This window comes from Vulpes vulpes, chromosome 4, assembly GCF_048418805.1.
Source record: "Vulpes vulpes isolate BD-2025 chromosome 4, VulVul3, whole genome shotgun sequence".
Taxonomy (NCBI): Eukaryota; Metazoa; Chordata; class Mammalia; order Carnivora; family Canidae; genus Vulpes; species Vulpes vulpes.
The window spans coordinates 114,654,428-114,671,627 of NC_132783.1; the positions used below are offsets into that span (position 1 = coordinate 114,654,428).

The window sequence follows — 17,200 nt, forward strand, 5'->3', positions numbered from 1 at the left end:
ACACTGATTTTTTCTTGCATTTTTAAAAAATAGGCTCTAAGCCCAGTGTGGAGTCCAATGTGGGGCTTGAACTCATAACCCTGAGATCAAGACCTGAGATGAGATCCAGAGTCGGACACTCAACTAACTAAGTCACCCAAGCGCTCCCTCTCACTTTCTTTAGAACTTCAGTTACATGTTCCAATCTGGCTGGAAGACAAGGCCTTGTTGCTTCAGGACAAAAGTTAAGCTGTGTGATTCTTCTCTTATGAGAAACTTCCCATAGGAGCCCCGTGCAGTGCTAGGCTCAAGGACATGCTTGATCCACCCCTGATGATAGATTGGTTGTCTGTTAGAAGCATGTACTGTGAAAACATATTGAGGGAACAGAGAGGTGCTCAGGCCGGAAGAGCAAACACCAAACACAAGCAGAGTAGGCATTTCTAAGCATGTGAAGGTTGCTTTGTGGAAGGGCAGCAGACATATTCTGCAAGGCTTCCAAGAGAGCACATGGTGCCAAAAGTGCAGAGAGGGTTGCACGGCAGACTGGGCCCCCTTTGAGAAAGACTAGAAACCTTAGATCTATTGGAGGAGAGAAAGGGCTGCCTGAGGGCAGTGAGTTCCCTACCACTGGATATCATTCAAGCAGGAACTGGATGGATGGGCTTCTATTAGGGGTGTTATAGAGGATTCTGGTCCTTTATGGGAAGTGGATTAAAAGCCCTCTTAGGCCCATCTTTGTCTACTCATGAGCATATTCATAACTGTGTTCACATTTCCAGTACTTCTGCTACTCTTAGCATTTTGTATTCAAGGGTTTTGCCTGTAAGAGCATGTGATGTGTAGGTATGAACATTGTTTATTTCCTGAGCAGTCATTTCCCTCATTCATTCATTTAGTGACTTTTTAAAGAACACCTGTTACATGCAGCTCCCTCTGCCAGGCCCTGGGAATTTATCAGTGAACAAGGCAGACCTGTTTCTTCCTCTAGGAGCTTAAAGACAAACAGAGATGAAGACATTACATAATTGTGAGTCAGTCATGGATGAGGTTTGGTTTGGGAGAGGGTTGAGGGACCTCAAAGACAGTATTGTGTCCCCGGATATTAAATGTCTTTTTTCACCCACTATTGATAATGATGATGATGGTACAATGATTATTATGGTGGCAATTACTAACACTTATTGAGTGCTTATTTGGGCCAAATATGTACTAGACACACTTTATAACTTTAATTGTCATAATACCAATGAGGAGGTAGACAATATCACATTATTCCCTCTTTTACAGATGAGGCAAGGAATGTTTAGAACAAGTAGGTAACTTGACTAATATCATATGGCTAATAGCTATAAAGCCAGGATTTAAAGCCAAGTCTGTTGGACCTTCAACAACCCTTCCCAACTGCACCTCCTGCCTAAGCAGGGGCTATGGAAACCAGACATGAGCTGGTATGGCAGTAAGACAGTTGGAAGAGAAGTGCAGAAGAAAGTGGGCTAGGATGGCTTTACAGAAGGTGGAGACAGATTTCTCAGCATAGGAGAGAAAGAGACTAAAGAACAATTTCTTCTCAGGACCCGACAGAACAGAGGGCAACGGCACAGAAACGGACACTTGGATTCACTGCCCCATGAACCAAACCTTCCTACTCCAACACTTTACAGGTGTTAATATGCAACCACATGGTGAGAACGGCTGACTGTTCTGATCCCCAAATACTCCAGTGAGACCTGGGGTGACCTCACTGTCTCTCCCTCAGATACCTTATACACTAGAAATGATAGTTATAATGAAATTCCCTCAGTGTATAATTAAAAAGGTATCAAATAGGATTTTTGAGGGCCTAAGTTTGAGTTTGAGGTCTACTGTAGGCAAGCCCTCTTGTCAAGGACCACTCCCCCTAACCCCCAAACCTCCCTGCTCCTTTGTCAAACTTCCTCATGCTCAGCTGTCACAAGACACAGTACTAGGCACATGCATTCTGGAGTTCTGTGGTCCTGGAGGGGAAGCCCAGCTCCATCATTTTATAAACTTCGTGACTTTGGAAAATTCACTAATCCTTCTGAACTTCAGTTTATTCGTCTAAAAAGTGGGCAAAATATTATCAAGGACTATGATAAGGGTTTAATAGATATGCATTTAAATACTTTCCTTAGTATTTCCTTAGCCTAGAAGGTAGCAATGATTCAATGAATTGTAGTAGTTACTGCCATTGTATTATTGTCATTATTATTCACTAGGGGTTTAAGGAATTCTGGGTCAGTGGGTCTTAGTGGCTTGGCATCAGGTTAGTCTGCTTGCTCTATTCTTATGACCACATTTCTTGTTTTTTTTTTTTTTTTTTTTGGTCAAATTCCCAAGAGCCCAACTCCATTGATTAGGTACCTGCCTTCCTCCTCTGCAGCTCAGTAATATAGTGGCTTGGAGCCTCAGTTCCCACATCTGTAAAATGAGTGTGATGAAATCTACCTTGCTTACTTCATCGGAGTATTGTGACATTCAAAAGCAAGTGGTGTGATTCATAAGAAACTCACATAAACTATAACAGCCGTGAAAATGGGAGAATTATGTTACTTTTACTGTTATTAACCCCCTAGGAGGCACCAAATGGTCCATATTGAAAAAGAATCAACACCTTTAGTGTTTTTCAAACTGGGATCTGCTGGACCCTTTGTATATTCTGAGGTCTGCTGGTTCTCGATAAGCATTTTACCATGTGCTTTTTGTTTCAATGAAACTCTAATCATCAATATTAATATTCTGGTCATTTGTCCCATGATGTGAGTACTTATTTTTACATTCCAGTGACACTACAGCATTTAACTATTAGCTCAGTGTTTTCCAAACTGACTCTGCAGATGCATTGTAGGGGTCCACAGGCCCTCTGTTTTGAGAAACACTAGTTTGGTCTAAGATTTGCTGCTGATGAATCACAAAGATAAGAGCTATAACTCTGGAGGGCCCTGACTGGTAAATGCCTGCTTTGACCACAACGTCAGAACAGCGAGTGAACATGAAGTCGGTACTGGAGTTTAGAGGAGAACAGATAGCCTGGCCCTCTGGTGTGTTCCAGGGCCTACATGCTTCTTTAAGAAATAATGGTATACAGGTGCTCAGTCAGCTGAGTATCCAACTCTTGATTTCAGCTCAGGTCATGGTCTTGGAGTCATGGGATCAAACCCTGAGTTGGGCTCTGCACTGGGTATGAAGGCTGCTTGGGATTCTCGCTCTCTTCCTCTGACTGCCCCATCCCCCAGCTTACCCTCTCTCTCTCTCTTTAAAAAACGAAAAAAAAAAAAAAAAAAGAGAAATAATGGTATAGCTCTTCAATTTCAGCAAGGTTCAAGTACACTTTATGGACATACCAGTGGTACAGAAATATAAATACACATCTATCCTATTGTATATAAAATATGAATACATACATATGCATATATGTGTATGTGTGTGTAAATGTATCCACAATATGTGATGTAGAGATGGGTAGATTTAGTATATGTAGTAAGAGTTCCCTACCTATGTAGCAGTGTTGAACTTTCCAAAACATGGTGATATTCAGCAACATCTTTGATCTCCCAGGTGATGCTATGAGCCTTCAGATCAGGAACTATCATTCCCAGTTAATGGGGAGTTGCCCAGGATCACAGAGCTGGCTAAGGGTGGTGTCTGGACAAAAATCTGGGTTGGGGGGTGGAGGGTTCATGGTTGTTTTTACTCCCGGTCCATAAAGCTGTCCTCTCTGATCCACAGTCTCCTTCCCTCTCCTTTTCTAGCAGCCCCCCCAAAGCTGGCTATATGAATCCCTCCAAAGTGATCTTTTGGAAAACTGCTGTTGGCTACTTCGGAGCTTGTGCATTCCATTTCTCTTGTGCAGATAGAACTGTGAAATAAAAGTGTAGCTCCTTCCTTTTGTTAAATCTTTCAAAAGCTTCCTTGGTTTCTAACTCTATAATTACACCCTAATCACAAACACTCTGAAGGAGGGGGTCAGTTCCATGCAGCAGCAGGCTAATTATGTGGCGGAATTTCTAAAAATTATCATCTTATAAATTGCGTTATTTCTCTGAAGAGGGAAGAAAAACACACACCACATACTCGCCTATGTTTCAAACTGAATTAATTAGTAATTTGAAGCCTAATTATCAACTAATCTATTGGAACATGCAAGTCTTTTGTATTTGGATGGTATATGCAATTTGCATCCTATTAGCTGGCAGTTGTAAGGATATGAGAGCTCATTAGGTCAGAAGAAGAAGAATGCAGATCAGAAGGATACAGAAGCCCAAGGGGCTGACTTGGTGATGCAGTGACCAAGGGGTCACTTGGCAACAGATGGAGGCTGGCAATTTAATTATCTGGGGTCTTTCAGTGGCTCCAAGGCCACTGATATGTAATTTCTATCTTATCCCAGAGAGGTGATTATGCATGCCCCCACATTGTTCTGTGTATTCTCAAACAGCAGGATGCTTGCTCAGTCTGTACGGAGAGGCATGCTGGAGTAGTGCATATGGTGTTGGATACTGCCCACCAGCCTTGGTGCTAGCCCTAACTTAGCCCTAACTCTATCCCTGACTTGTTGTGTGTCCCTGGCCACACCACCTGCTGGTTCTGTTTCTCTATGAGCAGAGGAGACTTAGCAGAGGAGCATTAATTTCCAAAGTCCCTTCAGGCACTAAGGAGCTGGGATTAGAGGGATGTCAAGAGTCTGCTTCATTACAAAGTCAAAAATTCTGTCTTTGCAAAATTATTTAGGGTGAGGCTCCTGTTCCCTAAAAGTCTCTGGAGCTACCCACTGTTCAAAATGCAAATACCTCTGAGAAATGTATCATATTTAGCTATTAACAACTGGGTCTGAATTAGCCTATCTCAATGAGCCCTTCTTATTTCTGGTCCTGAGCCTGAAATATTAGTATGGCCAAGGCAAGGAAGTTTTGAAGGGAAAGAAGGTTTAGGCAGGAACCTGTTTAAGATTGAGATTGGATCAGAAAGACAACTAGAATTTAAGGATTAGGCAGGATGTTTTGGTCTTATTTTTAGATCCTGTAATTTTGGCCTTTACATACAGCCAGACCTGGTGCCTTTGTTCTACTAATGACCTTTTATCCAAAAATAAATAAAAGAGAGTAATATTTTGTTTCATTAGTTAATGCTACTCATAGGAATAATCAACACCAAATAATATGCCTAAAATTACATATACACTTCGTTATAAATAAAAATCTTAAAACCACATCTTAATGAAAACAGAAAATTTCAAAGACAAGCCAGGATTACAAAGAAACTTTGTGGGAAAAGTTACCATTGGGGGAAAACTGATAATTGCTCATACTGTCAAATGGCAAAATGTGTTATTGATTAAAATATTTTAAACAATATAAAAACTTGTTATTGATTTGCTGGGAGATATAACCGCTTTGGAAAGTAATTTCCTCAAGATGTTAAACACAGAGTTACCAATAACCCAACAATTCCACTCCTAGGTATATAATCAAGAGAAAAGTTTGTGCCTAAATAGTCATAGTAGCTTTATTCATAATAGTTGAAAAGAGAAAATTACCCACGTGTTCATCAACCAATGAATAGATAAAATGCAGTATAGCCATAAAATAGAATATAACTTGGCAATGAAAAGGAGTGAAATACATGCTACAATATGGAAGAACTTTGAAAACATGATGCTAAGTGAAAGAAAGATCACTTTTAGTCACAAAAGATCACATATTATATGATTCTGTTTGTATGCAACGTTCAGGATATGCAAATACTTAAAAGGTAGATTGCTAGTTGCCTAGTGCTGGGGGTGGGGTAGGGGATATAGGGAGCAGTGGGGAGTGAGTGCTGATGGGTGTGAGGTTTCTTTTTTGGGATGACAAAAAATTCTAAAGTTAGATTGTGGTGATGGTTTCATAATTCTGTGATTATACTAAAAAGCAATGAATTGTACGCTTTATATATATAAACAGTATGGTATATGAATTACATCACCATGAAGCTCTTTACAAAATGTAAAAATGGGACTAAAGGCAAATTAAATTATATTTGGCTTTGGACAAAATTTTGGAAGAATCAAACTTCATGATAAAAAAGACGGATGGGGCAGCCCAGGTGGCTCAGCAGTTTAGCACCACTTTCAGCCCAGGGCGTGATCCTGGAGACCAGGGATCGAGTTCCACATCCGGCTCGATGCATGGAGTCTGCTTCTCCCTCTGCCTGTGTCTCTGCCTCTCTCTCTCTCTCTGTGTGTGTCTCTCATGAATAAATAAATAAAATCTTTAAAAAAAAAAAGATGGATGGTCAAAACACAACACAAGAGAAATAGAATTGCTAGATATAATGGCCATAAAATAAAAGTTATAATGGCACATGTTATTAGGTAAAATTTAATATGAATAAAAAATATTTGATGACTCAAATCTTCACAAGACTCAAATAATTGTGCCCAATAAAAAGAACTGCAATACATTAAAATGAAAACAAAAATTTTTAAGAAGACAAGCTTAATCTATATCACATAGAAAAGTGAATACAAACTAAATTGACATAATATTTTTCCTGTTGGAAAATTGCTTCTAGTTAAAGATCTGTCAATACTAGTATAATTGTGATTCTGGTGTTTGTACTTGTAAACACTATCACTAAGTCAAAATAGAGAGTCAAAACAATGGGGTAGAAACATCCTGTAGTCGTTCAAAGATGTGCCAGTTTTGTCCTTATTGTCAAGGGGCAAAACTGATTGAATCTGCAATTCAGATAACCGTCTCTTCTACGGAAGATTAGAAATTTACTAATAGTGTGCTGTGGTCTGACAAGTGAGAATATTGAGGGGAAAAGGTAAATTTAGTATTGCAGCTCTGAATTCCCCCTTCCACCCATGCAGTTCCCATTAGCTGGGGACCACAGGAGCAAAGTAAGGCCCAAATGTGCAAAAATGCATAGACTGAAAGTCTACACAGGCTGAGGACAACCTGTGTAGTGCACTGTACTCACCAGATTTGCAAGGATGTAGTGGTAGCCAATGCCGTTCTTCTCCAGCTTTATAATCTATAAAACATGATGTGAAGGGATTCACCAATCAGTTTTGCAATTAAAGCTATAACAGTATTAATAGCAACTAACACTGAGTGCTGACAATGTGCCTTTCCCTATCCTAAGTAGTGAGACTACCATATCACAACTACTCAGTGATGGTGGCATTATTGATACCCTCATTTTACAGATGAGAAATTGAAGCATGGAGAGATTAAATAAGCTCCCTAAGTTTATCCAGCTATTAAGTGGCAGATGCAGGATTTGAAATCAGTTTTGTCTGATACTAGGGGTAGAGTAGTATTAACACACACACATACCCCATTCAGATGAAATGCTCATTTTGCTTCTCCCATAAAGTCTCCCTGGATGGAGATTCTTTCTTGGTGTGAATCTTATACTGTGTTGAATTTCCTGCCACTGTCATGACAATATCTGCTGCTTGGATGGATGGATGGGTGTGGGTGGATGGTCAGATGGGTAGGTTCTTGACCTTTAATTCCTTGCATGACATATATTCAGACCCAGTTCCTTCTTTTCCTAATATTGTGCCTTCTTCCCTAAACCAGTTGAGTACCCAGACATTAACTGAGCACTTAACCTGGAAGTTGGAAGGGAATGTTGGGATCAGATGGTCCAATCTTCCACTGTACAGATGGGAAGTTCAGGGCTAAAGAGGGGAAGTGATTTGCCTAGATCCTGCAGCAGTGCTGGACAGGAACCCAAATGTTGTGAGTCTTTGCATGTAACACCCAATTATGATTAATTATTAAGAGCCGGGGTCCCCCCAAATCTCTCCATCCTAAAAGTGAAGACTTTTGTAATCATTGTGGGCAGGAAAAATATTTGTAGAAAGAATTATCCAGAGGTTTGCTCAGACAGCCAGACACACTACCCAAGGAACAGCTAAGAGCATAGGCCTTGGTTTAGCCCTAGCTCAGCCTGCAAGTTAACTTGATCTATTTCTTTATTTTTTAATCATGAAATTGGGGTTAGTACATTCTGCTTAGAGCCTCTCTTGCACTCTTACAAGAAGGCATAAAACATATGAGAAGCACTTGGGCTTCTTGTCTAACTGAATAAATTTTCAAGGTTATTAAAATCCACATTCAGACATCTACTTAATTGGATGTATGGGCATAGCGGCTCACATATTTTTTTATGTAGGGAATAATTAAATGCAAGCACACACAATGAATGCTCTGAAACAGTGGTTAGATTGTGGAATTCCAGACCATCGAGCTCAAATACTATTGGGATGATAGTTTTATTAGTAATTCTTCATTACTTTTCCATCTTCTTGTCAAATGGTTTGCTGCCCTTTCAATAATAAGATACCTTTACCATAAGCCTATTCAGCTTCTAATAAACACAAAACATTAAATAGCAGATTTTTTTAAAGATATTTTAAAACCTACCACATTTAGGCAATAGATAAGAATAATCTGCAGGATAAACTTACAGATTGAAACATAAGAAACGGATGACAATTGATGACTTTTGGTTGGTAAAAATTAGCAATTTCATATAGTTCAACATAATCCAAACCTTCCCACCTGTCTTTTCACTTATTAACCCATTGTCCTCTCTTCTCTCCTTTCCTACTTTTCTTTCACAACCATTTATTAAGTGCTTACTTTGTACCAAGCACTATGCTGTGGATATAGTGGGAGGTGAGACAAGTATGGTCTTTGGCCCCCTGGAGGTCCCACTTTACTGGGATGAGACCCACACTAAACAGATGAAGAAGTGAGTGCCCTCAGGGTTATAAACTGAGAGAGGTGTTATAAAGGTAATCTACAATTTCATGTGGAACCCATACCCTTCCTGACCCTATTCCTTCAAATCTTATTTCCACTGGACTACCTTAATTCATAATCTTTGTGTCTGGAATGTCCTTTCCCATTCTGACTATTCATAACCTTTACAGCTGAGCTTGAATCTCAACTACTCTGTAAAACCTTCTCTGATTAATTAATTCAACCAACAGATATTTATTGAACATGGATGATATGCTAAGCATTATGCTATGTGCTGAGGACAACCTGTGAACATATAAGGCAAGGTCCTTGTGTCCTTACTAAACTGAACTGACGTTTTAGTAGGGAGACAGATGGTAAATATATAAACAGATGAATGAACAAGATTTCAGCAAGTGAGAAGCACTATGAAGACAGTAAAGCAGGATGATGTGATGGATGGTCTAATCCTGGTCTCTCTCATCTTTAACTCATTCTCAGCTTAATGACTGTACTATATAATTTGGTGTCTGATATACTGTCAAAGCATTATATTCTAATAAGCCTATTCCTTGCTCACAAACCTTCACTGCCTCTCCACTCTCTTTGGAATAAACCCCAAACTCTTTAGAATGGTTTCCAAGGATAGTATCAATTATGTCACCATCACTGTCTCCTAGTAGACACTCAGCATGCTCCAGCTGGCTTGCTAAGCCATTCTACCAACCTCAGCACTCACATGCCTTCTGGGCCTCCCTACTTGCCTTTCTCTCTAGCTTAATGGCTCTTACCCAGCCAATGGCTACCTATAACTATTCAGACCTATCTCACATTTGGGATCTTTCCTTGACCCTTCATTGATTCCCTATTCTTTCCACACACTCAAAAAATATTTATTGAATACCCACAAGATACGAAGCATTATTCAAAACACTATGGATACCACAAAGAAGAAAATAAAACAATAATCCTTGCCCTCAAAATGCCAGTATTCTAGTTGGGGGGCTGGAGACAGAGACAGGCAATTCCTTTACTGGAATTGAGAATCACTATCTCCTTCTTTAGGTTAGGCAGGACATTTGTATTAGACTGAAAAGATCGGAATTCAAGCATTTGATTGTTTGGAATGATGCCAAAATGTCAGGCTGCAAGCTTTTAGATGTAAATTCAAGACTCATCACTGTTACTAACTAGTTGTTTGAACCCAAGGCAAATCAACCATTGTGACCATCAGTTATTCCATCTGTGAAATGTGAATACACACAGTAAATCGGGTGCTCTGTAAGATCTCTTCAGCAATTCAGTCTTGCTTTTCAGAATAGAAAAACCTAACAGTTAAAAGAGTTACTATTACTACAATCCAAAATGCCCATATAAACGAGTCACTTCCCTGTAAAACAGAATTTGTCTTTTCACAGAATATGTGGCTAAAGTCAGCAGAGGCTGAAAAGTTACATTTTTAGGAGGGTCTGGCTCTGCAGCCAGAAGTCTGACTTCCTGCTTTTCTTATATACTAGCTGTGAAATCCCAGGCAAGTCTCTTGTTTCTTTATTTATAAATTAAGGGAGCTGATAGAAGCAGTTTTATACAGTTTATGTGAAGATGAGGTAGCATGGTGCATGGAAAAGACTTGGCATGGTGTCTGGTATATGGCAAGTGCTCAGAAAATGGTAGCACTGGCTACTATCTTTACTACAGAGCAATGAAGGACAAGTCATCAGTCTATTAAGAATACCTAATTATCGTTCAGCACTTTTTCCAACTGCTATCTCACCCAATCTTTTTCTCAGCCCTGTAGAACAGAAGCCGTCATTCCTATTTTACAGATGAGGACCCTTATGCCCAAAGAGGGAAGTGACTCAAGAAGGCAGTACTAGGTGGTGCTATAAATAGCAAAACTAGGCACAGGCTTACACATGTCACTTTCTACAGGGCAGGCTCCTTTCTTTACAGGAACAGATTTTTATTTTTTATTTATTTGTTTTTTTTTGTTTTTTTTTTAATTTAATTTTATTTATTTATGATTTATTTAAATTCAATTAGCCAACATATAATACTTCATCAGTTTAGATGTAGTGTTCAATAATTCATCAGTTGCATATAACACCCGGTGCTCATCACATCATGTGCCCTCCTTAATGCCCATCACCCAGTCACCCCATCCCCCCACCCACCACCCCTCCAGCAAACTTCACTTTGTTTTCTATAGTTAAGAGTCTTTCATGGTTTGTCTCCCTCTCTGATTTTTTTCCCATTCAGTTTTCCCTCCCTTCCCTTTTGGTCCTCTGCACTCTTACCTTCCACATATGAGTGAAACCATATGATAATTGCCTTTTAATTCTCACAGGAACTGTCTGAAGAAAGCTATAATTATTATGATGCCCCTTTCACAGATCAGAAATCTGAGACATAGAAAGATTAAAAACCTGGCCCAAAGTCATGGAGCTAGTAAAGACTAGTGGGGTTTAACTTCCAGCCACTCTGGCGGAAGGGTCTCTGTGCTTAACCATTACCCTATACTGTCTCGTTTAACTAGCATTCAAATCCCTTGAGTCCAGCCCAGAGAATCCCAAAGAAACAATTTTTCTGTTTTCTGTTTCCAAGAGGGGTGGTCAGATCCATACTTTATCTAGTAGAACACATAATTAATGCCTTAAACAATCACTGATTTTCAAAATTTCTCCTGTTCTGTTGCTGAGACCTCTAAATGGTTGCTGAGCTCATGGTGAGATTCCTGGTGGGGGTCCCAGGGTCTAGAAAGGCCATCAACAAGCTTTGTCATATTGTCAATTACCTGAAACTACCATCTTTAATTACATGGCACTGTTAAAGAATGATTGCAAAATCTATTTTCTTGCTAGCTCAACCTAGATACACAAGTATATGTCGAAAGACAAGAGATTAACACAAAGGCCTGCTGCTTGTGAAATGGGTACATGCTCTAGTTCTTAGAATAGGAAGAACCACAGCTTAGAGACCTCTGGCTAAAAACTATTGAGGTTACAGTGCCCTTTCACAGGATGTACAATCAATGGATTTCTCAGACGCATGAGTGTATTTAAGGAAACAGTACAGAGGTGCTTGCTGCTTCCCTGTACTCTTAAAACAGGGCAGTGGGCCGAATGGATGAGATGCTAAATGCTAGACCAGTGATGACAGAACCTAGGAATCTGATTCTACAGTCTGTGTTCCCAGGTGATAGTGCTTCACAAACTCTAAAATGCGATGTAATACGCTTTTTCACCATAAAGCAACTGATCTGAGAACCATTTTAAGCCCTAGATCCAGTCTCCCATTGTTTGTACTATTTCATAAAAGTTCAGAATTAAAATGTATAAATTACGGAATGTGGGGAAGGAGTCACCTGTCTCATCTAGTCAAGAGCTCTCTTTGTAACACTCAAGGCAAAAGGCCATCCAGCTCCCTCTTGAACCACTGCCCTCACCCACTCTAAGCCTTTGCTACATGCACTACCTGGCCCAAGATGGCATTGAGGCGTTCTGATTCACAGTCCACCACCACTAGTCGCTCCTTTTTCTTTTCTAGGTCCTGAAAGAGCATCCGGTATCCTTCCTCTGTGGTGGTCAAAATGTTGACTGCTGTCACCTGCCAGTTCTTCTCAGCAGCTGTGTCCAGAACTTTCTGCAGGACGGACAAACCTGGAAATTGGGTAAGACAGAGAAGTGGCAATCAGGATACACAGGTACCACCTGCCTCCACTTGGCACCCACTTCCATTGTCTCTCCCCGTCCTGACTCCTTCACCAAACTCAGCTCTAACATTTTCCCACTATGCAAGTCTGAGCCCACTGAAGGCAGGCAGTGGTTCTCTTTTGAGCTTGTTTCCAGAACTCAGCACACAGTAGTGTTAATTAAAAATATAATCTAAGGCTCAAATCCTGTTGCTACAATATGCTGGTGACCTTTTACAAACTCCTTAGCTTTAAACTTTAGTTTCTTTAATGGTAAAACGGTGATGTTAATAATGCCCGCCTCATAGTGTCATCATAAGGATTAAATGAGAATGTTTGATACATGGCAAGGGTTTTATAAATATTATATTGGGTATTTAGTAGTTGCTTATTAAATGTGCCAATCCAACATCTAAATAGGCACCTAATAACTGTCAAATTCATGAATGTTCAATACCTGATACTTTGCCTCTTATGTAGTAGGTATTCAATCAGTGTGTACTGACTTAAATTATTCTCTTCTAATTTATAGTTAAATGAGAGAGAAGCCCATTACTCAATGCAGTTTTGTTTCATCTTTAAGACATAAATGGTCTCAGTTTCCTACGGCTGCTATAACAAATCACTATAAACTCATTGGTCTGAAACAACACACATTTATCATCTTATATTGCCACAGGTCAGTTTGAAATGAATCTCCTTGAGCTAAAATCAATGTGTCAGTGGGGCTATGTTACTCTCAGGAGGTTCTAGGGAAGAAAATTTTCTTGGCTTTCTAGCTTCTAGAGACTTGCTTGCATTCCTCAGTTTATGGTCCCTTCCAACTTCAAAACCAGCAGCAACTGGTCAGGTCTTTTCCACATCAGCCTCTGACACTGACTCTTCTACCTCCAACTTCCACATTTAAGAACGCTTGTGATTATATTAGGCCCAAAAGAATAATCCAATCTAATCTCTCTAAAATCAGTTGGTTAGCAACGTATATTCCATCTGTAATCTTAATCCCTCTTGCCATTGAATATAATACATTTATAGGTTCCAAAAATTCTTAGAACATAGATATCTTTGAGGGGAAGATGAAGGTCGTTTTTCTGCTACTCTAGGTGGTTCTTTCACTCTTACATTATTAATCAATCTTTTGTATGAATATTAGTTGTCTCCTTCTAACACTGCTAATCCCTCCCATAGTAATCAGCACGGTGCCTGGCCTCAAGAATCATCTCTCAACTGATTCTGTTATGCCTTCTTACCTTCGTTTCTTTTGCAGTGCAAGCTATTTGGCATGCTTACGCCTCATATTCACTGAAAGTTTACTATGTGTCTGGCACTATTCTACTAGCTTTCTTGTTTTCAGTTTACTTAATCCTATGAGGCACAAATCATTATTATCCCCATTGCACCACAGATATGAAAATTGAGGCTCAGAGAGATTTAGTTTTTGGCCCAAGGTCACATAACTAACAAATGGCAGAGCTCTGAGCTCAGATTCCTGAGACAGAGTCCTTTTAAGAGCATAGGTGCTTCTGCCAACCCCAGAGGTGATTCTCTATAATCAAAGTTACAGTCTTCTGGGTTCTGGGAAGTAAATTTGCCATTTCTAGGCCTCAAGCTTCAGAATGCTGTACAACTGTCCTGAAATAGCCCTTCTGCAGGTATGATCCTCACAATGACTGCTGTTTGAGAAGGGAAATCCTCAAATAAGGAGAGGGAAGGGAAAATTGAAGAAAGCAGAGGGTTTCTGGTCTCTCCCTCCAGCTCCTCCTCATTGAACAATGCCTGCTTAACACTGCCCCCAAAAATGAATCTCACAAGCCACTCTCCTACTCAAAATCTTCTCGGTCTTCCCCCAGTCAACCTCCTATAAAATCTCCATTTCACTTAGGGTAAAACTCTTCTGTCTCAGTTTCCAGACCTTTCATAATCCATTTATTTACTTATACCAACTATGACTAAGTTCTGATGACTACTTAGTATACAAGGGAAAGAAAGGTAGGAGAGTACAGTACAACCACCACAGACGTTAGAAAAAAGAAGATAGTTCACATTTAAGGATTAGGGAATAGAGAAAGCAGTGATTGAGCAGACTACAAAAGAGAAGAAGGATTTACATATGTAGATTTGGGAAAGCAAGTGCATTCTAGAAATGAGGAACAGCATGAGGAAAGACGCAGAGAAGAAAAAAAGCATAGGAAACATTTGGAAAGTGTGATGTAAAATTCAAAATGTAAGTGGAAGCACAATTAGAAGGGCCTAGGAGAGGTGATGATTATGTTGATAGCTAACATATATGGAGGACTCTGAGCACTTATGTTCCATGCACTGACAGGAACGTTCTAGTCACCTCATTCAATCCTCACAGCAACTTTAGGAGGTAGAGATCAGGTTTATCTTATTACAGGGATGAGGGAATGAAGGCACAGAAAATTTGCCCAACATAAATGGTCAAACTGAGGCAGAGAGAGCTTGCCCAAAGACAAACAGCTGGAGAGGAGAGGACATGGAATTTAGATCCAGGTCTGTCTGACTCTACAGTCTTTGCTCCTGACAACTATGCTGTGAGCTATGAACCATTCAACATAGGCCCTTCGGCTTTGAGTCTGGACTCAGGAGCCATGGAAGCTTGGTGAACTGTAGAGTGACATGGTATGTTAAGAGGATTACTCTCTCAAAGGATGTTTCCACACTGTAAGTTGGAGGTTAGCGCCAAGAAATCAGCCCATCGAAGTAAAGCATTTCTGGATCATTCCCCCCATGCTTTTCACTGAGGCAAGGAGGCATCATTCTCCTTCCTGCTGGCAATTTTCTCCCATTACTCAACAGTCTCCCACCCCAACCCTTGGCTTACCCCGGTCGGCATCATAAATGTAGACAAATTTCTGCCATTTGTAATGGTCGATGATGCTGATAAGAGCATCCTGCAGCTCTGGGCGCAGCTGAAGGACAAACTGATTGGAAGTGTCAACAGGAAAGCTCGGTGTAATGAAGCAGACATGGAGGGCCCCACAGAAGGAGGTCAGCATGTTGACAGTTCTCCGTTCATAAAACCCAAAGATGGCGTAGACTCCTTTGGAGAACTGGGAACAGACTGGAGGAGGAGAAGAGAAGGATTAATAGAAGATACTACAAGGAAGCTGGCAGATGGCTCCAAAACTAATCCATTCACTAGTTCATTCATCCCAACTCATCATCTTTACATTCACCTATCTTCTGGCCATCCACCCATCCAACCAATCTATCCATCCATCTTGCAAGTCTAATCCAACTGTCCATCCATTTTATCTATTTATGCATCCCATTCACCCATCCATCTGATTCAATATTTAAGAGGTACCAATTCCATGTCAGATGTTATCATGCTTATTAATTATAAATATATATAAACCATTTTCACATGTTCTCTTACTTTATCTCTGCAGTGACCTTAATGAAGGAGAGGGATAAATGAGTCATTTTTTAAAAGGGAAAAACGAAGTCTCAGAAAATTAATGAACGTGTCTAAGATGGAACAGGTAGGGCATATCTGAGTTGGGTGGATATTTTAACCCCAATCCAGTCATCTTGCTATGACACTGCCCATCACTTTAAGGCAAAGCATTAAAAGCTGTAGGAGGAAGCGGGTCTGCCAGCTTGCTGCTGATACATGCTTAGAAAATAAGCATGGATTTTCTCAGTCTACCCTTAGCTTTCAGTGTACATTTCTCTGCCAATGTTCACTTTGTGTTTGCACATCCTGCTAGCTGACTTTTCAGCCTCCCCACCCCCCTGCCCAGTGTATCAGACATAGTAATAGCTTAGCTGTATAAACATCCCCATGGGAGCCATTTTGTAAGATCCCAATGTAGTTACCAATCCTGGTTTATGGTTTATTACATTGTTAGTTAGGATGCAATATTAAAAAAAGAAAAGTTGGGATCCCTGGGTGGCGCAGCGGTTTAGCGCCTGCCTTTGGCCCAGGGCGCGAACCTGGAGACCCGGGATCGAATCCCACGTCGGGCTCCCGGTGCATGGAGCCTGCTTCTCCATCTGCCTATGTCTCTGCCTCTCTCTCTCTCTCTCTGTGACTATCATAAATAAATAAAAGTTAACAAAAAAATTAAAAAAAAAAAGAAAAGTTATAGGGCCAAATCCCAGGTCATTTAACTACTAAGCTCATTTTAATACATGATACAGGAGAGGTGTCATTGTTTTTGCCCCAGTTAAGTAGGTGACCAACCCTAAAGCCATCTCTGATGCCTGAAATTATCTTGCTAATATGGATAGTGAGATGAATCATCCTGATCACAATAACAGTATTTTGGGGCACTCTACAGTCCTTTCACATATATTAGACTTTTCATTTCACATCACAACCCTGTGGCTTTAGTATTACCATTTTTTTTTTAAGATGAAAAAGCGAGTGCTCTTAGGTCCTCTGTTTCCTTTAGCATATCACCTGCTTCCATGACCCTGCATTACCTTGTATGTGGGGTCTCAAATTACCCTATATAAGCATCACCCAAATGTGTTCCATGAAACATTAGTACCACAAAACACTCCTTAAAAAAAAAAAAAAACTTCTTTGGTCAAGTAGATTTGGGAAATGGTGTATACCTTGTCTGCATCTTGGAGGTTCATACTGCACACTAGTTACATAAAAGGTTGTGAGGAATCCTGTTCAACTTTAACCCAGATTTTGTCAAGTCTGCACATCCCCAGGATCCTTTGTTGGCGAATACTTTTAACATGTTATTGAAGATCCTCTGGGTCGTGCTGCACTAAAGAATGC

General features: G+C 40.2%; 1 protein-coding gene across 4 annotated transcripts in view; it reads right to left on the reverse strand.

Moving 5' to 3' along the window:
- The window catches only part of GRIA1 (glutamate ionotropic receptor AMPA type subunit 1), a 302,439-nt gene that overhangs the window by 132,190 nt on the left and 153,049 nt on the right, over positions 1 to 17,200 (reverse strand). For all 4 annotated transcript variants that reach the window (XR_012001207.1, XM_072756784.1, XM_072756785.1 and 1 more), the window contains exons 3-5: positions 15,281 to 15,520; positions 12,219 to 12,403; positions 6,967 to 7,020 (exon numbers count right to left, since the gene is read on the reverse strand). Coding sequence is in view for 3 of the 4 variants with exons in the window: in XM_072756784.1 (XP_072612885.1) it covers positions 6,967 to 7,020; positions 12,219 to 12,403; positions 15,281 to 15,520 (479 nt within the window). In the remaining variant the exon portion in view is untranslated. The remainder of the gene's footprint in view (positions 1 to 6,966; positions 7,021 to 12,218; positions 12,404 to 15,280; positions 15,521 to 17,200) is intronic.